This window comes from Onychostruthus taczanowskii, unplaced genomic scaffold, assembly GCF_017590055.1.
Source record: "Onychostruthus taczanowskii isolate IOZ18803 unplaced genomic scaffold, ASM1759005v1 scaffold12, whole genome shotgun sequence".
Taxonomy (NCBI): domain Eukaryota; kingdom Metazoa; phylum Chordata; class Aves; order Passeriformes; family Passeridae; genus Onychostruthus; species Onychostruthus taczanowskii.
Genome location: NW_024498351.1, coordinates 1,527,414 through 1,550,729, shown reverse-complemented (window position 1 = coordinate 1,550,729; position 23,316 = coordinate 1,527,414). Strand labels below are relative to the sequence as shown.

At 40.1% G+C, this 23,316-nt stretch overlaps 1 protein-coding gene across 1 annotated transcript in view; it reads right to left on the bottom strand.

Annotated features, from left to right (window-relative positions):
• Nucleotides 1-23,316, bottom strand: part of EGF (epidermal growth factor) — a 58,195-nt gene that overhangs the window by 12,068 nt on the left and 22,811 nt on the right. Inside the window, exons 8-21 of the mRNA XM_041395811.1 lie at nt 22,866-22,988; nt 20,539-20,661; nt 19,255-19,380; nt 18,080-18,216; nt 16,056-16,204; nt 14,352-14,456; nt 12,337-12,560; nt 8,899-9,066; nt 8,012-8,161; nt 7,387-7,533; nt 6,620-6,736; nt 5,476-5,601; nt 3,218-3,337; nt 894-1,044 (exon numbers count right to left, since the gene is read on the bottom strand). Coding sequence (XP_041251745.1) covers nt 894-1,044; nt 3,218-3,337; nt 5,476-5,601; nt 6,620-6,736; nt 7,387-7,533; nt 8,012-8,161; nt 8,899-9,066; nt 12,337-12,560; nt 14,352-14,456; nt 16,056-16,204; nt 18,080-18,216; nt 19,255-19,380; nt 20,539-20,661; nt 22,866-22,988 — 1,966 coding nt within the window. The remainder of the gene's footprint in view (nt 1-893; nt 1,045-3,217; nt 3,338-5,475; nt 5,602-6,619; nt 6,737-7,386; nt 7,534-8,011; nt 8,162-8,898; nt 9,067-12,336; nt 12,561-14,351; nt 14,457-16,055; nt 16,205-18,079; nt 18,217-19,254; nt 19,381-20,538; nt 20,662-22,865; nt 22,989-23,316) is intronic.

The window sequence follows — 23,316 nt, the reverse complement described above, 5'->3', positions numbered from 1 at the left end:
GACCACTCATATTTCAAAATAGAAAAGGCTGAGACACACAGAGAGATTTCCCTACTCTGGAACAGCACCCACCCCCTGTACAGGTCCTCATTTACCACCTGTGACCCTGGGGGAGGAGGCAGGCATTGGATTTGTCCCATTACAAAGATTTTATTCTTGATTTTGAAGAAAGATTCTGAGTATGGCTTCAAATATAATCAGGTTACACACTTAAATGCCAGCACTAAATGTTTTGAAGAAATTATTACCCCATGGGACAAGGTTGTGACATTGACCAAGCCAAGGCTGACTTCTGGAGAGATGAGATTCTCCTTGCTTTTATCAGTACCTGCATTTGGGGAACCCAGAATTAGGCTTCACAAAATTATTGACAGGGTTAAAAATATTGACAGGGGAAGTTGGTCTCAAATTTGAGGTCTCATTGTAACCCTCCTTGTTTTTAAGAGGGCAATTATATCCTACTCATTTCTGGCTTTCTGTCATGGAAGATGCTGACACCAGAAGATTGCTGAGAAGACAGGACAGAGGTGTCCTTTTCCATCCCACTGTATGCTACAAGAACAGCAAGGCCAGCAGGACATGCACAGGAGAGAGAGCAAGGACCTCTTTCAAGTCATTTAACAACTTACCTCCCATTTCCAAAGTAAAGAATCAGGTGCTTAGGGAACAAATCCAATCCTTGCAATATTAATTGCTATGGGTGTGAATGGAGTGGCCATGCACTGAAAATTACACTGATCATTTATAGGAAAGAGGGGATTTGAATGCTAATGAGCGACATGATGGATGAACAGATCATTCATGGGCAAACTCTTCACTGCCTGCAGTAAACTGAGGGTAGCATTCCAAGGGTGCCATTCCTCAGCAGAGAAAATACAAATTTCTGTACTTACTTGCAGGCGTAGTCTTGTAGGTCAGAAACATAATTGCACACTCCACCATGGAGGCAGTATGACTCGTAGGAAGGAGGACATCCTACAACATCACCTTGCACAGCCTTTGTAGTGTACTCATTGCTCACAGCAGCTGGGGGAACAGTAGATTCTGAAACAGAGGGTTTCACAAGGACATCTCAAACCTTTGGCCTCATTGGCAACATAATCTTCTGAGAGAATTCCAGAACTTCAAGGTACGAAACTAGATAAAAATATCCAATTTCTATTAATTACTTGTGTTTACCTATTTTCTTATGCTGTTATCAAACTTAGGCAAGCAGAAATATAGATAAAATTACTACATATGATCTATTGATATATAAATATTATTTCTAAATATATAATATTATAAAATATTAATATTATTTATAAATATCGTTGTGTTTATATATTATATATAATTTATTATTTATAAATACTATCTATAAATATATAAATATACCATATTATTAGTATTATGCAATAATATATTAATATATTAAGATAATATATAAATATCTAAATATTTTATATTTACAGTGAAAGACCTATAGAGATGGACTGAGTTCTGTGTGTTTAGATGTATGAGCCCAGCCCTGAAGAAAGACTGCAATGACTGTCTAGATGCTTCCTCTGAAATGATTTTTGCAACTTATACAGCTTTGACATATCTCTACCATGCATAAACCACAGGGTAAGAGGTAGAGGTGAAGGGTGACTGTATTTCATGCACTTGGATCCCAGACTCAGAACTTTCCCAAGAAACTTGTCATTCTTATGCAGATTGCTTCTACTCTGCTGCCATTCAGCTAATTGCACCTAGGTGTGATGGCAGATCACATTTTTTACTGTTTCAGGCCAGCTCACGTACAGATAACAGCATCACTGGGGGAGCAGGGAGCCCTATGGTTCTACCAAAGCATTCTGCAGCCTGCTCTGAATCACACATCCTGCCACCTACACACCTCTCCAAACTACCTGGTTTTAAAGGTAGCACTAATATCTCTGCACAACATGACCACAGTGCAGACATGCCCTTACAGAAGAGGACTGCTTTCATGCCTACTTTGGTGCTACAACAAATCTATTTGTTCTGTTAAAACAAAACAGCTACATGGCAAAGAATTTCCAGCAGTATGGATTGGCAGAGACACACCTAATCATTCCCACACAATTATGGGGTCAGTTCTATGACTCACACCAGTTTTATTGCAACGTGACCTTCAATGGCATTTGGGTTTTAAAATTTCATTTGCAGGAGAGCTGCCATGGCAAAGAGCCTGAATGGAAAGGGATGAGTGATTATAGTGAACCCCAGGTGCGCATGCATTGAGCAAAGAAAATTTCATCTTGCTAAAAGAGCTTATTAAGCAAAGAGCTAAAACAGTGTGTTAACATCTATAAAGACATGGGATCAGACTGACACATGAAGGACCTAGGAAACATTACTTCCAAGTCATGCATCATTTAAAATCATAATTTCCTGAGTGACACCTGAAACTACTGAAAGATTAAGTGACTGAAATGGGAGTGGGAATCCTGATAGGTGCTCTGTTTAAGAAAGCCCTAATTTCCTTGTTTTCTGAAGAAACAGCTCTGTGACAATCACACAATGTCCCTCCATCGTCAGAAAGTCACTCTGGAGTAAAATTCACCCTGACCAAGAGGGCTGACACAGAGTAAAAGAATGAGTCACTTTCATTTTCAGAGAATGATGGGACCTCATTGAGGCACCAAAATGAAGGTCAGATAGTCACTAGCGCTGAACTTTTAGCAGTTCCCTTCAGTAAACTGATAATCAGATTTTCTTAGGAGTTTCAGAGCTCTTTTGAACATTAGTGACTGGAACTGAAAGACAAGCTTATACTGAAGAATCAAATGGCACATCATGTGCATTTCCTCTGCTTCCCTTCTGCAAAGTGACAGAAGGTACAGGGAGTTTGAAAAATGGCACAGACTGAAATTACCCTCAAAAAATGTTACTTCCAAGGAGCATTTACTTCTGCTGTAGATTGTAGATGACATTTGATAGATTTGTTGGTACATTTAGACAGTAAAAAATTTACATTTATATAGATTAATGTAGATATTTCCTTAATGTAGATATTTCCTTACTAAACTTAGATCTGCTCTCCGTAGTTCACCACAAAACAGCCTCCTAAAGGCAATGCTAAATGGATCCACAATCTGGTCAGGATGTTACTATACAGGGATCCTTTAGTTTCCAGGTATAACAATTTATCCAAGGACACAGCTCTTAACTTAGGGCCACTTTGTTTTATTTGCTCGCTCCGTTTACTCACTGCAAGCATCGCCAGTTCCAGAAGCGCAATCAGCACACGAGCAAGTGAAGTTTCCTTCTGTATTTGTGCAGGTCATGTTCTCTCCACAGGTGTGGGACCCCGTCTTGCACTCATCAATATCTGTCACCCAAACAGTCTGCAGTTAGAAGAATGAAATGCCTCAGAGCATCAGCTAAAAGGGCAGAAGTAGCAGCTCTTCTCCCCCCAGGCAGTGGGGGAAAACTCCAGAGACCTCTCCCTCTGCAAATATGCCTTCATGGAAAGCCTAATGGAAAAGCAACCAGCATGGTTTCTATAGCAAGAGCATGCTGTGATGCTGCAGAAGCTCACTACAGGGAGAAGGAGGGAAAGGCTTCCCCATGAAATGCAACAAGTACAGCAGAGTAGAAGAGGAGACTTATTTGTACCAGATGTATTCTCCCAGCATTGCTTAGTCCTAGCTTGCAGCCTGGATCCTTATGTTGGCATTCTTGCAGGGGCACAGCAGAAGGGTTTGGCAGTGGGGAGCTGCCCACCCCTGTACCACCCACTTAGTGCAGCCTAACAAGAGTTTGGGCAGAAGAAAAGTGTCTAGAAGCCTACAGGTCATTCAGTTTGTGCAAACACCTCAATAAGTGAGGTTTTGAGTGACTGTGAAGAGGCTCCCTGACTCCAAGAGTTTCCAGGCTCAGAGACCATGTTAGGTTCGTACACATCTCTCACCCCCATTCTGCTGCCCACCCTCCTCATGCCCCCACACTTTCTCTCCAAAGCCCATGGCAGCAGCTCCAGCAGGCTGGCCACCTGCACCTTGCTAAGTGCCAAAGCACCCCCCTCAAAGGTGAAAACTTTGGTTCACGCAGCAGAGTTTGGGAGCTTCTCATTCATTTTATGAACTGTCAGCAGACCCTGTGCTGGGTCTGCTTCAGGGAATCACAGATCTGCTACGCCAATTTTTGTGAAATTATAGCTAAAGGTGATGGGAATTTTTCTACAGTAAAATTAACACGATCTACCTCAAAACAGTACAGAAAATTCAGAGCACTTAAATAAAAAAGGTGGGGGGAGGGGAACACAACTGCTGCAGCATATTTCAAGAAAAGTGATTTCACCAACACCACATGAACTCATCGTGTGCTATCACTGAAAATACTGTCACATTCCTGGACACTGTGCATGCATGCAGGCGCTTACAGCTGAAGCACAAAATCACTTACCTGTTTCTGGCTTTCATAGCACATTTGAAGTCATCGAACACAAAACTAGTTTCAGTTATGTTTTCATCTTTTATCAGCTGAGAATCTATTTTCTGGCTTAAAGACTTCAGGAAAACAATAGACTGTTTTTCAATGACAGTGGAAGGTCATCCTGGACAACTATTCTGCAGTATAGTAGTAAGTAAGACAGTAAGAGCCCAGGGCTGTTTGAGGGCTTGCCTTCTAGGTTGTGCTGGGTCAGCAAGAGGACCTTGTCACTTCTGTGTTCATTTCCATCTGCACTTCCAGACACCCTCAAAGACATGAGCTCTGGATCTGACCCCTGCAGGCAAAAGGCCATCTCGATTCTTCTACCTCTGATACTGTCCACACCCTACCCATAATAGTGATATTGTTTTTAATTTTTCAGTCATCCTAATAAATGTTGAAGAACCAAGTCCAGTAAAGATTATGTAAGAATCGGTTCAAATTTATTGGGCTTTGAATTAGGCTATAAAGGAAAAAAAGGTAAAAGAAAAGGACAAAAGAGAAGGCAAGACTCTCATAAAGCTCTGAACAAACTGTGTACTAGTCAAATACTGGAGAGAAAAATCTTCCTGTTCATATTTACCACTAAAATGGATTAAGAATTTAAGAGACGTAGGGAATGAACTAAAGACCTGGCATTAGAGCTGGATGGGAAAATCAGTGGGTCTGATTATTAACAAGACTCTAAATGTACTCAAGTTGTCAGTGTCACACCTTGAACCTCATGCCTATTAAACAGACCTGGAATTATTTGATGAGTATTATGACACACTCAATACCTGCTTTCGTTTATATTCATGGCAACGATTTCCAATAAAGCTCTACTGCTTCACCTCCACTTCCCTCCTCCTCTCCCTCCTTCTATAGCCACTAAAAAGAGTGCAAACACTGAGAGGAGATATTCACTGACAACTACAAGCTTTGCATATTGATCAGTTGCTGATGTTACCACACTTCAAACAGGGAGGAAGGAACCACAGAGGCAGAAATGCCTCAACTTTCCAGAGAGAGCAGAGCCCTCCTACGTGCCCATACCATAGCAATGGACTCCATCTCCAGTGTAGCCTTCCAGGCACTCACAGACGTAGCCCCCGTCTGTGTTGATGCAGCGGGACATGCTTCGGTTGCACCGGTCCATGTGCGCAGCGCACTCGTCCACATCTGCGGGACACAGCAAGGGACAGGACACTCGGATCAGGAAATGGGTCACATCCATCAATACACTGAGACATCTGCACCACGGGTCTCCCTCAGGCTCTGCTGGCACTTGGCTTTGTGCGCATGAAGCAAATGGGAAGAGAAGGACTTTGTGGTCATTTTTGGAATGAAATTTGATGGGGGTGTTCTAAAATCCAAGAGAGTTAACAAAATCATATCACAAATATAATTTTCTTAAAAAAAACCTGTTCAGAGGAAATTATCTGATTCAAAAACAGCTTTATGTTATAGAATCATAAAATCTATTAAGTTGGAAAAGACCTCTAAGAGGATTTTGCAACTTTGTTTTATAAAAGAACACATAGGCTTAAAAAAGGAAAAAGTACTACAGTAGAAAAAATGTATGCCCATTTCAGCTTACAATTTTTTCCCTTTCCATAGTAACACAGATTCTTCTGACTCTCTTCATGCTTAGCCACCACATAATATTTTTTTCCTAACATCTTCCTCTCTTGACCTTTGTGAGAGCAAAACAGTTATTCCATTTATGTTGCAAAAAGTCCAGAAACTTAAAGACCACACTGAGCAATGTTTTGCATGGCTGTTAGAGTCTTTCTAGTGCTTGAAAGAAACGAGAGCAGCACTTTTATACAAGTAATACATCATGAATACTAATTTTGAAGAGATTCCTTATGTCTAAATTGTACATTAACTATCATGTCTATGGACTGAGCTTTCATATTTAGTCAATTTTTACAAATAAATACATTATACTTCTATTATCCATGTTATTGCTTGTTAATATTAATAGGATTAACACTCATGGCTCAAGGGAAAAAAAAAAAGGCATGTGATGATTAGCCACTTCATCTCAAATGTTTTCTGCTCATCATCCCTTTCATACTATTGACCTTTCTCTGATGCCTCACACAGCCCAGCTGCCAGTGTGAAAGGAGATAAATTTTCTTCCTCCCCCAGCAGTCTACAGTTTTTCAGAAGTTATAATAATGTTTTTTATTACCATAGCATGATTTCCCCTTCCTGGTAAATCCTTTCAAACACTGGCACATAGCACCATCTTCCAGCAAAACACACTCTGAATTGACGTAACATTCTAGTGCAGTGCAGTCATCTTCATCTATAGCATAAGCAAAACAAAACAAAACAAAAAAAAAACAAACCACTAGATGTATTTGGAAATATCAAAGGAGGTAGTGTGTATCTATATTACAGAAAAACAAACTAAGAAAACCAGAACATACAGTCAAAGTTTGAAACTTAGCTCTCCAGAATTAATAATGACAAGCCAATACAATCACTGCAGCTGTTCTCTTTGTCTAGATGGAGATGACATGTCACTTGGTATCATGATTTCTGAATATTTTATTCAAAACCTATTGTAAAAGTTAATGATCTAGTGTCATCAAAGATATGTACAATTCAAAGAGCTTATTTTAACTTTTTTTAAAGGAATGCAATATCCTTAAAAACCTAAGGGAGAGACTTTCTCAAGTGTTCCAAATGTCTCAAGTGTTAGAAATGTTTGCTCTCTAGACCAGGATAATGTCATCAATTTTTGTTGATATAGCCAAGGAATAGAGAAACAAACAAAAAAAAGCAGTCCTACCTGGAATAATTGCACAGACCCAAGTTCTTGTTAGAAGCTTAAGAGCATGAATACCAAGTCTCAACAATGAACCTTTCTTTCTTTAAGGTCTATTCTTTCTGCTCTATAAACCTGTTCAGAGCCTCAGAGTAAGCATAAGGAAGATAACCATCAGACTATACCTGATACCATGATTTCAGCAGTAAAAAAAATTATTTTCTTCTTTTCCCCATTGTCTGCATCCTTAAAAATCCCAGTGTTCCGTGTGTTCTGGAGCACAATCTCTGGTGGTGGCAATGGCATTACCTCCTTGCGCACAGAGACACTTCCTGAAAAAGACAAGAAAAAAGTGACATGGACTATTAAATCTACTGAAATAGCCATCTGATTTTCCAATACCTGTCTATTTTCCAATAATCATGGTGGTTTTCTTTTAAAATAAGCATCAGTATCCTCCCAGAATAACATGTTTCTGACTTCAAATTATTCCTAAAATTATTAGTTATTAATTCCTAAAATCATTCCACTGGTGAGTTTTCTCAAATAGAAAAGAGAAGAAATGTGACTCGATGCTCACAATAATTGTCAGCATTGCACATGCTTTTTTCACTGCTAAAATGCCAAGGGAAAAATTGCAGTGGTCAGACAACAGGTCTGTTGTCCTGTCCCAAAAACAACACTCCAGCATTTTCATTCTTCAGAGAAACCATCATTCCTTATGTTAGAGCAAGGTGAATTTTCCCAGTGCTATCTGCCAGGATCCTCAAGGGTTTGAGAGGGGGCTTTTTGGGAACTGGAGGACTGTACCTGCTGTTGAGTTGGAAGAATCCAGAGCATGACAGGATTTTCCACCGTGAGTTTTCACAAATCCTGGATGGCACTTGCAGTGGACAATTCCAAAACTGTTTTCACAGATCTGATCACAGCCTCCATTCTCATAAAGGCAAGGATTTGCCCCTAATGAAGAAAAACAGGAAAATTAACAAGCTGCTTCTTCAGTAAACATCTCTGTTTAGATAGGCAGAGTTGAAGCAGTTGGAAAAGCAATAAGGACTGACAAAAACTAGGATTTAATTTATTTTTTTTTATATAACAACAAATGCATATAGTAAAGCATATATATTATCACCTAGCCCCTGTCAGGAAAAGAGATTAATGTACTCTGTATCTAATGCATGTACCAGATTTTTAAATTTTATTTCCTTCATTGTTTCTCCTTTGATATTTAGAGTCCTAATATTTCAAGGACATAAGGAACTGTGATTACCTTCTCTCAATCCTGAGCTATTGAATTACTTGTTTTTGCTTACAGGGAGATTGTTCCCAACAAAAAATCAAATTGTTTGATCAAAAATGAATAAATGTCACAAAATCTTTCCCTATGTCATTTGTTATTATTTTGGTGGGGGGGTAGGGGGGTGGTGCTAATAGACTAGGATAAATAGGAATTAGAAGACTGTGGTAGCCTCATGGCAATTGATCAGCATCTATTCTTGGGCATGAACATAAATCTGTCAGCATTCCTGGACACATGCCCAGATGATGCTTTCAATAAATGCCAGTCTGACTATGCAAGGCTTTTTAAAGAGCCTATTTCTGAGAAGATAATCCTCTATCCAAGGACATCTATTCTACTGGTATCAGTGAACAAGAGGAGGCTGGAAGGGAATGACTGCTTGATTTTTGCAGTGTACCTGGTTTCGCCAAAGGATGAACTACAACCACTGATGAGGGTCTCAGCATGCTGCCTCGCAGACGTACCCTGTTTTGGCCGGTCTTCTTGTCCACCCTCACCAGTGATGGCCTAGCCCAGTCAGAAAACCACAGGTGGTCCTCAAACACCGCTACAGCAAAAGGGTGGCCTACAAAGACATTAGGTTTATCATTTCCACAGCTGTAGAACACACACAAGAAACCCTGCGAAGGAAAGCGTTGTCTGCACATAGATCAACTTCTAACACAGGGGCCTAGCCACAGCCAGTGCTCCCTTTGGTTTCCCATGGAGAGGGATAAGTGTCTGTGAACAATGGACCACAGGTTACTTGTGCTCTTAGCAAGGGAGTATGGGACACTTGCTTGGCTCAGTACATGCTCTGTACTTCTAGTGACTTCCAACCAGATCTAGTTCATAAGATGCTTCTACCTCACACATCACCTCACATCTTGAGGCAGCTTTGGGACCAGCCTTTCAGAACTAGAGTACCTCCCTCCTCTGCCACGACATGGCCTGGCAGAGAGCAGCTGAGGTGCACAGCCCCTTTGGCAGTCTTCACCTGACAAGGAGGAAGCATAAGCATAAGCATCCTGGCACGGGGCAGCCTGCGAGCTGCAGACCCTGCATTACCGACTCCTGCTAGGGCCACAAAGCCAGAGTGTGGCCTCTGCAAGTGCCAAAAGTACACAAAGTGCAACGCAGAGGGGCATACAGACAGCTAATATAAACCACAGCAGGCAATAGCTCATCCAGGTAACTTCTCTCTTTTCACTGATGACAACAGGATCCTAGACACCAGCTTCAACCAGGCATCTAACAATTACAGGACTAACTGTAGCTGCAAGAAATTCCACCCCAAGTTCAGAGCACAGGAACTTTTCCTTGGTAGCACAATATAATCTGTACTAGGAAAACTCAGATCCCTAGTTTGACCTCCAGACATAATCTCAGCAATTCAGAATCCAAAGGGCAATTTCATATAAATAATGGCAGACATAAAGATCTTTACAAAATGATTCTGACTCTTTTTAATCTCTCATGATAGAAAATTGTCATTAGTCCATATGGGACTATGCATTTTTTCTATACACCCAGAAATCTCCTGCTTTCAAGGTAGCCTTTGGATAAGCTTTTAGCAATGGAAGGTAAGAACACATGCTATTCTTCCATGGATGTATGCCTGGCTTCAGAGTGGATGGATCCTGGCTGAAGCAGGTTTGCTTTGTTGTGGTCCTTAGAGCCTCAGTGGCACTGCACTTTACCACTGCAGTCTGAGCCTCTCTGAAAGGTATGTTTTTTAAGCACATGATTTTTATGGTCTGTGATTTTTCTTCTTGATGTAGACCTCAACTATGCGGTGTTTAATTTCAGTAATGAAAATGGATACCAACATGTATTAGCTTAAAAAAAAAAATTAAAAATCAAAGGCAAGCAAACAAGAAAACAAAACAGATAACCAATACAGATAACAATTAGAACGGGAAAGGAGTATGTGTTGGTATATCTTAAATTCACCTCACAAATAAACTGAAAAACCAGTCCTCTACAGAAAGATTTCTAAGGCATTGTGTAAGTGTTGTTTAGTGTTATTTGAAGAGTGTATTACTGGCACCTAACTACCTCCACTGACCCATGCATAATCACTCATCTTGATTCTTACATTTTCTTCCCATTAACTTTGAACAACTAGACCAAGATCTAGATACTGTCCCTACCCAAACATTTCCTCACAGTTTTAGGATCTGTAGTTTTCACTATTCACAAACAGGGGCTTGCTTGCTACTTTGGCCAGCAATTTATTAACTTCTCATTTTGCAATAAAATCAGAAGCATAGTGTCAGTCAATGGATGCAGCAGTAAGAGTGGAAATACAACCCACTGCATAAACAAAAGGGATGTTTTCTTTGTTGCCTCGGGCAGGTTATTATGGGCTGTGTTACTTACAGCTGAAAACGGAGTTATGTGGAAGAGCAGAAATAATTTACCTGTTTTGCATGCAGCTCTACTGAACGAGCTCTCAGTACAGGAGCACTAGAGGGAGCTGCTGTAATAAAAATTCATGTTACAGCAGAACACCTATGAAGAGGTGCCACCTTCCCGTCTTCCAGTGTACAGCTGTTCAACAACAAAAACTGAATTCCAGTCTTCACTAGCAGCATTAGCAAATGATCAGGACATGCTTCTCTAAATTCATACCCCTACAGGCCTTTATCTCTTTTCACTTCCTTGCATACAGACGTTCATGCCCTTTCCTCTCACCTCCGTGGATTATGAGAAAGGAACTGTATCACTGCTCCTTTCTCATAATCCATGTTTCTATAGTGCTCCTAGTTCTCCTTCTCTGTTTTCTCCCTGTAAGACACTATCTTACTCCTCGTAGAGAAACAAAATGAAACTTTGATTAGATTTCAAGGTCCTCCTTTGGAGATCTGCCCCATTCCTGGCAGAGGCAGTCGCCACAGAAGCAAAGGGAAGAGAGAAGAAGGCTGGAAAGTCTCTCTCATCAAGCCTTTTGATGTCTTGTAAACTAGTGAACACTGATTCCTTCAGGACCTCAATTCACTCACCTCCAAAGGACTGGGAGGCTTAGGTGATGAACACAAGCCTTCCCAGAGAACAAACTAGAACAGAAGCTGCTTGACAGAGTATCCATAAGGTTACCCACAGCAGTCATGGTATTGAGCTATGAGTCCTCACTCTGCCCATGTCTTGAATTCACACCTACAAAATGGTCCCCAGAGATCCCATGATCAAAAAGAATTGTCCTCTCCAGAAACTAATTTGCCATGTTCAAGATTCTCAAACACGTGTTTTACTTTGGACGTGGTACACATCAGTTCCTTGTTGCTAACACCTCTGTTCTCTTGCTCCAGAACAACACAGTTATGTGTCAAGCAGTGGAAATCTTAGCCATAAAAACTATCAGCACATCATAAAATCATTTTTGATTTGGTATCTATTGTGTGTTTAGAATCCTTCCAGTGCTCAACATTGCAGATACAGGTTTGCTGGTCAAGGACCTTAATGACCCAGATTAATTCCCTTTCTTCTTATGTCAATATAACTCATTGATGCAATATACACAGCAAAACCTGAATTAAACTAAGCAGTCATACATGGGAAAAGCCAACCACATTTTAAATTTTTTTATTCTTTTCATTTTTCCGTGAAGGCAGAAAGAAGGCATCACGTGGAGTTCTCTGTGTCATGCAAAGTGACTTGTTAATAAAAGCAGAGAGTGTTAGAAAGGCATGCTTTTGCTAAAATTAATAAAAGTCAGTTGGGTAACAGAATGAAGAACCTCAACATAGCATGGGATATACAGCACAGCAGCTGGCCAGTAGTTTTCATGCACACATGCAGGTACACACATACACGGACAAATAACAGCAGGTAATTATCAACCCCAAAGCCTCACCTACATCATTCTGTGCAAGAATTCGACGACCAGAACCATCCAGGTTTGCAGTCTCAACCAGGGCCCGTTTAGCATCACACCAGTACACCTTGTCAGCCAGGTAATCAAGAGCTATTCCACTGGGCCACACCAGGCCAGTGCTGGCCACGACCCGGCGATCGAAGCCTTCTAATGAAGAGCTGTCAATCCGTGGATTGACCCCCATGTCAGTCCAGAATAATCTCCTTCAGAAAACAAAATGAATACAGGAAGTCAGTAAGTAAATGTTTGTCCTCCTCTCCATGGAGTTCTTTCAAAGCAGAAAGGTCGGGTCAGAGCAATACGGCCCTGACTCGCAGGAGGAAAAGTGCAAGCTTCAAGCAAACATATTGGCTGTTGATCTTTTCACGCTTGGCATAAGACTCCAGGTGATTGCAGTGATTATGCAGAATCCTCCCTCTGTTCGCTGGCATGAAACCTTTGGAAAACAACTCCTGACTATGTTAACTGTCACAGCTCCGCATATCTGCCTTTTGATTTTCCATGTGACAGCTGATGGTGTTTTAGCAAACCCAGACAACAGAAAATGATGCATTAGGCAGACTCTTGTCTAAAAAGGGGTACAACAATAAACAAATGAAACTAAAATTACCCATTACCCACAGAAAACAAGCAAAAGTAGGCAAGTTGTTAAAAAAAAAATCACCAATATCAGGTTCAGAATCCTTCTTCCTTTAATAAAATCGTGATTCTCAGGGTTTCCCTCTGGAGTTCTGTGTGTTACTCACTGAGTGTTAGCAGTTTTCAATGAACAGACAAGGCTAGAAGGCAACTCAAAATGGAGATAGCTATAATTGCAAATAATGTCTGAAGTTTGGGCTCATCTTCCCAGGCACCAATTGCCTCTGTCAGGTTTACTGAAGTAATCCAGGGATTCACTTAGCTTTAGTTACACAAGCAGTTTTGCTCTAACTAATGCAGGGATCAGTATTTTCAAGAATTCTAATTGTGTTTCATAACCCTCTTTAACATTTACAACTATGGTCATTGCCATAATGTCTGTTCATCCTTTCACCATTAACTTTCTAAAAAGTTAGGTTTTAATGATGTTTCCTCCTCCCTTTCCCCTTGCATGCTTTGCTTCTATCAGTAATTCTAGTAAACAATCTGACAGAACATACATTTCTTCAAAGTTTTTCTGCAAAATGTCTCTATAGCATTCAATCTCTACTGAAAGATTCTCTCAGGTCTTTTATGGGCAGAGGCAAGCTAGAAAAACACCCTCCCCAAACCTGCTTCTTTCTCATTTATCAGTACTTAGTTATAGCAGGATATGAACATCAAAACAAAATTTAAAGGACCAGATTTAAAATGCTCCTACTACAAGCATATTGACTAAAAATCTATGGCACTTTGCCATTGATTGAAACAGACAGAATTTCATCAAGAGTTTAAACACATGGGATCGTTTCAACACTAGTTAAGAAGATACAAGGTGCATTTAAAACAACAAATCTCCAGAACAGTAAACTAGGTTTAGTTTCCTCTGAAACTGAAACATGGACCAAAAAAAAAAAAAAAAACAAAAAAACCCCAAAAAACCCCCCCAAAAAACCAAACCAAACCAAACAAACAAACAAAAAAAAATTAAAAAAAAAAAAAAAAGAAAAAAAAAAAGAAAAAAGGCAGTTTTGTAAGCACTGCTGGTTAAAAGTGATTACCTTCTTCACACTACTAGATATGGAACCATGTCAAGGTTTGTAGTGTGGCACCTACACCTGTCATTTTAAACTGCATACAGTATAATTAATGCTCCAATTACTTTCTTCTAAAATCTATATGAGAAATGAACATGTCCCAGCTCATGAAAGAAACCCTGCAATGAAACATTACAGTTCACACAGCTCTGCAAGGCAATGACTAACCCAGCATGAGATTAATGCATATTTTGACTGCCAAAAGGGCAAAGCTTGCACGCTCATTTTTTAAAATCATCCACAAGAATTACGTGATTTACTGTGTTTATCACTCCTTACTTGACAAATGGGTGAATGGCAATCCCTCGGGGCTGGGAGAGATCCTCCCAGATGATCATTTTTCTTTGCATTCCATTCAGATTGCTCCTCTCAATGCACACCTTCCTGCAACACACAGAGCACTGTTAGGTCCTCCCTGCCATCTTTTTAATTACCTTCTTGGGCTGAATGCACTAAGATTTTGCATTGCTTTGGTTTAGCTGTAATAAATAATTTCACAGTGACAGGAAGTAGTCCTGCTGATGTGGGATGTCTAGTTGTTTTATCAACAAGTAATTCATGTTACAGCTTCATTGTCTGGTCCAGGGCATGATGATAAAATATCTGCTGGTCTGCAGAAGACATGAAGTTCTCCTTCTTTGGATGAATAATGAATTGCAAGTGAGAGCACTAATAGATAAATGCTAGCTTTCAAAAGGAGTCAGGAGGGAAACCAGCTCCTAACTGAATACCATTACAAAATGTATAAAGAATTTTTTTAAATAGTACTTTTACATAGCATTTTTCATCCAGAATTCAGTGGTCATTTTACATATTGCATCTATTTTGCAGGAAAGAATGAGGCTAAGGTTCTTAAGATTACTCATAAAATCTGTGGCCAAGTCAAGTATAGAATCTACACTGCCAATCTTTCAATTCATCTTTTTTTCCAGAAAACTGATTTTATTGCTGCAATATTCATCTTGCCAAACAAATATCAGGCTCTACCTGCAAGGAAGCCTACAGCCTTCCATGCCTCTTTGAACCTTCAAAGAAAGGCCCCACAGAGATGGAAGGAGGAATATACTCCTGCAAATGTGGAATACAAACTGGTAAATTCAGTCGGTGAGAAGGAATTTGCAGGTTCAAATTCTCATATTCCCCCTGAATATGTCCTGTCTTATGGAGGGAAGCACCATAATCTCCCATTTCACAAGAAACACTGGCATATTCCTACAGCAGCTCAATCATGTGACAATATTGCACCTAAAAGCAAGGGACTGGACTAGCAGAATATTTTAAATGGAGAAGGAGAGTGATCTAAACACTCAAAATTACTTCTTATTGACTAATGAATTATGGATCATGTTGAAAGCTCATGACCACTCTTCAAGGAGTCTTCATTATCTGTTGTGATCTGAAACTGCCTTTTCATCAAAGGTCAGTTTTGTACCCTCTGCATATAAGGTTAGGCATCAGCTGGAAGGTGGTCACATTGTCTGGCAGCAGTCATTCCTCTTTTATCAGAGAGAATTGACAAAGACTCTCCAATAACATGAGTCTAGCTACCAGCAACACTGACTTCTGCCCAAGATGTACTCAGTACAGCATTACTCTTTTTTATGTGTATATATGTATATACTATACACACACTCTCACACAGCATATGTATATAAAAAAGTGTAAGGAAATATATTCACATGCACATGTGCACATGCATATATGTATATATGCAGTGCATGCTTTAGATTCCTTGCAACTGAGTCCAAACCCTCTCTTCTTAGAAAGACAAAGATAAAAATACAATAGCAGACTGCAAGTGAACTTCCAGCATTTTGGTTTTAAAGGACCTTCCAACTGTATATACTTGAGACTAAAACTACCCAATCAGAATGTGAAGCACTACTGAACTAGAGTGATATCTCAGCTATTTCTGCTTCACCAGTCATTTATTCCAAATATTTTATGGCGTGCTTCAGCATAAATGCACTGTGAAGCATGTACCCTCTGTCTGTCCAGTACAATTTACGGTTAATCCAGTCCACAGCAAGGCCTTCGGGTGTATCTATAGCTCCATGAATAACCTTTTCACGGTCTGAGCCATCCAGATTAGCTCGTTCTATCCATTTCAAGGCAGTGTGGGCAAAGTAAATCTGTGAATAAATAAGAGACAAGGTGTCATTAGCTCTCATCTCACTTTCTACTCTACCTCCTCAGTCTAGTAACTCCAGTTCTAAAATACCTTTTTCATCTGGAAAATTCCCTAAACTGCTTATTCACAGAAGGCTGCACAGGTAACCCATGATCCCTGATCAAATAAAAAGACACTTATCCTTCAACCAGGATGACTTCTACAGGCAGCTTGTGCTTAGCTGTAAATCCTGGTTGTCCTATATACAGCCCTCTGAATATCCTGTAGTTTTGTTTCAGCCAGCAGCTACTTCACATGAAGCACAGCTGAGGAAGCAAAAGTAGGAACAGGCAGAAAGAAGCATGTTGCCATTTCACTGGATGCTCATGTTGGAAAGTGAGAAGTGTGGAGAAGGTAGCATCACTTTATGTATATCAAGGAGCTGGGAAGGGGAAAAAGAGTTATAAAATTTACTTGTAGTTTTTCACTCTTTTATCCTGCAGCTATCTTAATTTTTTACTAGGTGTCTATTCTGTAAGGCTCCAACATTTCCAGAAGAAGTTTCTTAGTTTGGGGTCAAAAGTAAAGTTCTTTGCTGGTAAGGAAACCAGGTTTGCATTTTCCAAGGATGTGTGAATTTTATCTTGTATCCAAATGCCAGAGGGAGGCAAACATTGCATGGCACAATCATACCCAAAGCAGTGCTGAGGCTTTCTTTGGAAACAAATAACGTTGCTTTGATGCTGGCCATGAGGTCAAACAAAACAGGAGGGAGCCTCTGGCCCTAGCCCAGCTAATTCAACACCCTGGGAGCACGAGGGGGGCTGCCTTGCCACTCAGCTGACCCCACCAGGCTCCTGCAGCCTGGCTGGTCCCTGTCGCGTCCCCCCACCTCTGTACTGCCACCCAACACCGCAGGAGGGGATCCCAGGTGTCACCAGAGAAACTGGCACAGCTGACCCACACTTGGCACCCCACAGGGCAACTGCTGCCTCTCCAGCAGGGCCCTATTTCGGGAGCAAGTGGAGATGTTCCAGAAGTGCCTGAAGTGCTCCTCCTGTAAATGCAGATCTGGTAACATTCACATTTGTTTAGCTGTGCCCATCTGGGCCTTGAGGTGCTTCCAACAACTTAACTGAGCCCCTCATCAGCTTTCACTGAACCATCCAGTATTTCTTTGCAACACTTTTACAGTGGAAATAAGTCTCTCCATAGGAAAATGTAACTTTCTGACACGACAGGTTTAGCAAAGCACAGCTGAGCTCCTATTCTTCCCAATTCTGCAGGCAAGGAGGATGACATTAGGATGTGGCCACACAGACTAATAGGTCTTTATACAGAGAAGATTCCTGTTTCCAACAGCACTATCTAGTATGTAAGGAGTGCATTTTAGAAGAGAATAGGCTCTGTGAACATTCAGCAGTTTTGCTCTATAATATCAGGACATGGGAAATAATTCTTGTTAAGATTTCTCCAACATTTAGTAGGGATCCTACAGACTTAGCTGCTTAGGATAAAAGATACTTTTGCTTGTACCACTACACAGTGAAAAAACTCCACAATATGTTTCCAGAAAACAGCACTGCAGTCTTAATGGAGAAAACTTATCAATCACACAAAAGTTCTTTAAAATTTAAATCATGCCTGAAGTGAATTTAGAAATCCAAATTCTCAGTGAATTATCATTTTCAATGTACAAAAAATAAATAATTCAAGGATGAAACTCTCCAACTAATGTTTGGCAGCCTTTACCAGTTGTGCTCCTAGACAGGCGACAGAACAACGATCAGCATAATGCGTAATCCAGATCACTGACAGAGGAAAGGTTAAGGCACATGAAAGCTCAATCCTTTTGTCCTTGCAACACTCCAGAATCCTCTCATTTTTAATGCCTTACCTTATTTTCCACCGGGTCAGAGTCCAGTGCTAAGACTACTCCCATCTGCCAGTCAAGTAAACTTGTGTAATCTGTTCCATCAAAACTGATCTGGCGGATATCTTGCCCATTTGCAAACAACAAAAATGGCTTAGGACCTGTCGATTAAAATTTGCAAGTATGTTAATTGCTCTAAGTTCAAACTGATCCCTAACTTGAATTACTACCTAAGTAGTGTCATAAATAAGTAAAAGACAAAATGAGAAACCAAGGCAAAAAGAAATTACCGCAATTTTCCTACACTCCGCTTGCCTAAGAAATTAAAGATGAATGTGAATATAAGTTTACAGCATCAGCCTCAACATTTCTACAAAAGCAGTCACTAGTCCTGCTGCATTTCACACTGAGTGCCTTAGCCTTGAAGCAATCATCTCTCTACATTTCACAGCATCACCATAAATGCCAGAATATCTTGAATTTTGCATATGGAAAAAAAAAACGTAGTAAAAGCAAGAAAGATGCTTTTTCCCCCAAAAAAAAAAAAACCACAAAAAAACAAAAAAACAAAAACAAAACAAAAAAAAAACAAAAAAAAAAACAAAAAAAAAAAACCCCCAAAAAACCCCCATATCTTTCCCTTCTTTCAGGCACAAATCAAAAACTTCCTTTTCCTCCTCTCTATTTGGCACTTGCTCATACCTTGCTGATCACCTGCCCTTTTCTCAGACGGAACAGAAGGGTCTGGAATCCAAAAGGGCACATCAAACACCTCAGCTTCTCAGCTTCCTGGGGCCAGTGGGGAACAATATCCTCATATGGAAAGTCCTTTAACAGACTATTCCCTACCTTGTTCACCAAGTAGAGAGACTTCAGCCCCAGTTCTGTAACACTGGGCAGGAACTATGCCCATTTATGCGAAGGCACAAAATATTGTGTACTGCAGGACAGACCTTCAGTATGAGAGCCCAGAGTGCAATGCTGAAGATGGATCACAGATTGAACTTTTTGTGAAGGAGACAGAACCATGTACTGGTTTATTTCCAAAATAGGTTGTTTTTCGTAACAACTAATACTTCCCAAGTCTCACAAAGTAACCTAAGATCAGTGCAAAAAGGAATCCCTGTTGATCCACCCTAAAGAACTCAAAAAAGTTTGCTTTTACTGGCAGAAATATGCAGGCATACCAAGACACCAACCTATAGCAGTGCAGTGCTTTCTGTCTCGCTGAAGCTTATATCCAGGAAAACAAGCACACTCCCAGGAGGATGGGCTTAAAGAAGAGCATATCTGACTGCAGCCACCATTATCTGGAGATGTACAACCTTAAACAGAGCATTTGTAAAATTTTACTGTGCCGTTCTAAAAAAAAAATAAAATACAATAAAATCAGAGGTATAAGAGAATGGTTCACTCTGCTCAGGATTTCTACAGTGTAAATCATCTTAGTGACTGCTAGATTTACCAAAAGGCCTCTTGCTGAGAGCAGGAGCCAGTGAAATGGAAACAAATTAGTAATAACTTGTTCCAGTTTTCCTGAAAACTTACAACACAAGATGTTGTGTTGTAACACAAAGTGGGAGGGTGGGATACGGAAAGAGGAGGGTCTTTAATGTGTTTCAGGGCCTCTTCTCCCATGCAAATCTCATCCCATCTACAACAGAGTAATAAATTTTATCAGACTTTGCACTCCATGCAAAGAAACAGCAAATTAATGCAATTTTCTCCTCGGAAGTTAATTAGGCTAGGAAGACAAATTGATACTTTCTAAGAAAACAAACCAAGATGTAAAAAGAAACCATTTTTTTGTTATTTTTTCTGTTATATTCTCAATACCAACATGAGCCAGCAAAACAGAAATAATGACTGAATCTATGTATAAAGTACAGTCCACAATATGAGAGTGATTAAAAGGGAAAGAGGATTTTTCACAGCATAAGGCTGTCAGTAATGGAGCTATCTTGACCCCTAAGACTGAAAAGATGCAGTTGAGAAGCTGCAGTCCCCTGAATTTGGAAAATTGCTGAAGTGGGGAATGACAGATTGAGTGTAGCATCTTCAAGTATTCTGACTGCAAAAATTCTATCTGTGGTAAGTTAGAGTGACTCTGAACCTGGGCTGCACAAAGTCACTAAAATTATCTTCAGGTTTCATCCAAGCCTTAATTTTGTACATTTATGTTCCTCCCAAGTATAAATTTTAGATGTCTCCCACAACAAAAATCTGAGACATGCCTTGTTCTGTGCTGACAACAAAAGAACTTTGCCAGCAAATATTGGATGTTGCTGCTACTAAAAATCTATTAAAAAATGAAGATTAATACTGCTCATGTCAGCAATCAAATCAGCTTACATTCTATTATCTTGTGCAATCATTTGCAGCTGTTCAAAATTAGTATGAAACGCCTTCATTCACTTCTGGCTCTTGGTGCCAAGAATAAATAGAGCCTGGCAGCCACTACAGCCAAGAAAAATGTTCCTTACCTGTGCATGTTTTGCCATCCACTTTGAGCACAGATCCCTCTGGGCAAAAGCAAACAGGGCCTTTAGATGTTTGAAGGCAGCCGTGACTACACCCGGTGTCATTACTTGTACAGGTGATTAGCTCTGCAGTAATTTAAGGAGGAAAAAAATTCCTAAATGGTGATAACAATTTTTACTAAGCCTCCAGTAAGAGATGTTAACACCTTCTTAAATAGCAAAAGAAGAAGTTAAAAAAGTAGAGAAATTAAATATAAAAATAAATAGAATTGTGATGTTTAGAGTAAAACACTTCTGCAGTCTTTCTGTGATTTTTTATGTGTGTTTCTGTTTTTCTTTTCCAAATTTTTTCCACGCCTCTTCCTAATTACAGCCCAGGAGAAAGCCAAAATTGCTGAATCCTGAAGCCATTATACTTATCAACTTAAATTTTCCAAAATACTCTGAAGATGTCTTATCAAAATTGAAGTAATTTTGAAAAATTTCTTTTTAGTACTTCATCAAAAATAGATCAGGTTCTAAAAACTACAAGGAATCTATACTGAAAGAATAAGTATAAAAGACCAAGAGAATGGGGAAGTACTACTTTCCTACTATTCCAAGTATAAAAGAGCTAAGACCAATCAAACAGGAGATGAACCTTCCAGAAACAAAACTATGTTCCTTAGAGTCAATTTTAGAAGGTATAAGGGCAAAATCATCTGAGGACTTGGCAATATCATTCCTTTACTTGCTATTAGAAATACTGCAGTGCCAACCTTTTTTCTAGTATTTCTATAATGCAGTTTCACATGATGTGCTCCTTCCACCTTCTGCATTGCAGTACTCCCTTTGTCCCAGTTCTAGTGCCATATGACTGGAACCAATACAAGATTTCCACAAGATTTCCACTGCCTCTGTGAATCAGCTGCACACATTGGCCTAAATGGTTCATATCTCTTGCAAATATTGCTTCTGCAGGACAGCTGCATTCTGGACTGGACTCTGCTAACCACTTCAGCACTGAGAATAGGGTCCAGAAAATTCCTTCTGACCAGAGCTTGTGGCTTTACATGAAGAGCTCCATAAAGGACTTGGAGGACAAAGCATCAAAATCTTTGGCCAGCATTTGGACTTCTCATCTTCTGTGTGTCTCAAGCTGCATAGTTGGTGAACATCTGCCTTGTGCGGCAGGTCACACTGTCCATCCTGCATCCCTAGCCTGTGCTAGAAAAACATTATTTTCTATCTAATTTGAGCCACCCCAAATGTAGGCATACAGTTCAAGCTGGTCATCCAAAGTAGGACTGAGTTGCACAGTGTCTAAATGTTGTTTTGGATGCAAAATGATATCCCGTCTCCCAATAACCTCTGGCTGCAGCCCTCCCATATTTCTTCTGCTGCTGTTGGCTGCCTTCTGCAGGTCACACACATCCTGGACCCCCATGCTGGGGTCACTGAATCCTGCTCCTGGCTCCCTCTTAATAAAGAGCAAGAAGTGGCTCTTACAGAATCACAGAATATCCTGAGTTGGAAGGGATCCATGGAGAACATCAAATCCAACTCCTGGCCCTGCCCAGCACTCTTGGAGTCCAAAATAGACTGACTGCTAGAGTCTGTTAGATTCTATGGCTATATTTACTCTCCTGTAGTGATATTTAATATACCCTAGATCCTTTTCCTGCCATGATCCACACAGAACTCATTGGTGTGCACTGGCACTCCTAGTTTGGCCTTACACCAATGTTTTACTTCAAATAAACAAAGTAGAAGGACCTTTTTCTGTGCATAAGCTTCACTTCAAAAGTGACTGATAATATTCCAAGACCTCAAAACTTGGAAGCTTTCCACATTTTATGTTCTAGACTTATTCCAGAAAGCATTCATTCATTTGTAGACTGAGCATACACATTTAATTCCACTTATGTCATATATATCAGCAATGCTGTCGGCCCTGATCTGAAAAGAAAATACATGATGCTGTGAGCTACTCTTTCAGAGACTGGCCACATCCTTAGAGAGTGAGCCAAATTCAGAGATCACATTTAAAAATACATAACTGCTTTTCCACCTGGAATGTGTCACTGGGTCTAATCTGAGAAGAGGTCTCTGGAGACATGACTTGTATGTTTTTTCCTCCTCTGAAGAAGTGTATACAATTTCTCACGTGTAACTTCTGTTTCCTTAAACACGACACCTGAAATCAGCTCACTCACTTTAAGCTGATCCTGCTTACATAACATGGGATTGGAAGCAAGCAACGCAATGCACAAAACTTTCGGCAGCTCCAGTGTGAAATGAGGACTCTCTCCAACAGGATATTCCAAGTGTTTGTGTATTCAGCTCCTTACCATGGCATGTTTTCCTATCAGGCAGCAGAACAAAGCCTCTCGGGCAGGTGCAGTAATAGGAGCCAGGGATGTTCACGCAGCCTAAAGTGCAGCCGTGATTCCAGAAGCCACATTCATTAATGTCTGAAAAATAATGAACTTGTTGTGTCAGAATAACCTCATCAGCCAATGTTAGGGAATAGATTAATGGAACAAAGTAACAGTCTGAAAAAGTACATCCTTTTTTTACATTCATTTCACAAAAACGTGGTTTTCCTAATGAACCATAAGAAAACAAGCTTGCGGACCTCATTCAAATCAGTTAAAAACCCTCTAGCAAAACATACTCATACTTTGTGTGTCCAGCACAGATGCCTAGAGGACTGTCAAAAAGATGCCTTTCCATACAGACTCCAGTGCCATTTAAATTCTGTGCACATTCAAAACATGTACACTAAACACCATCTTAAAA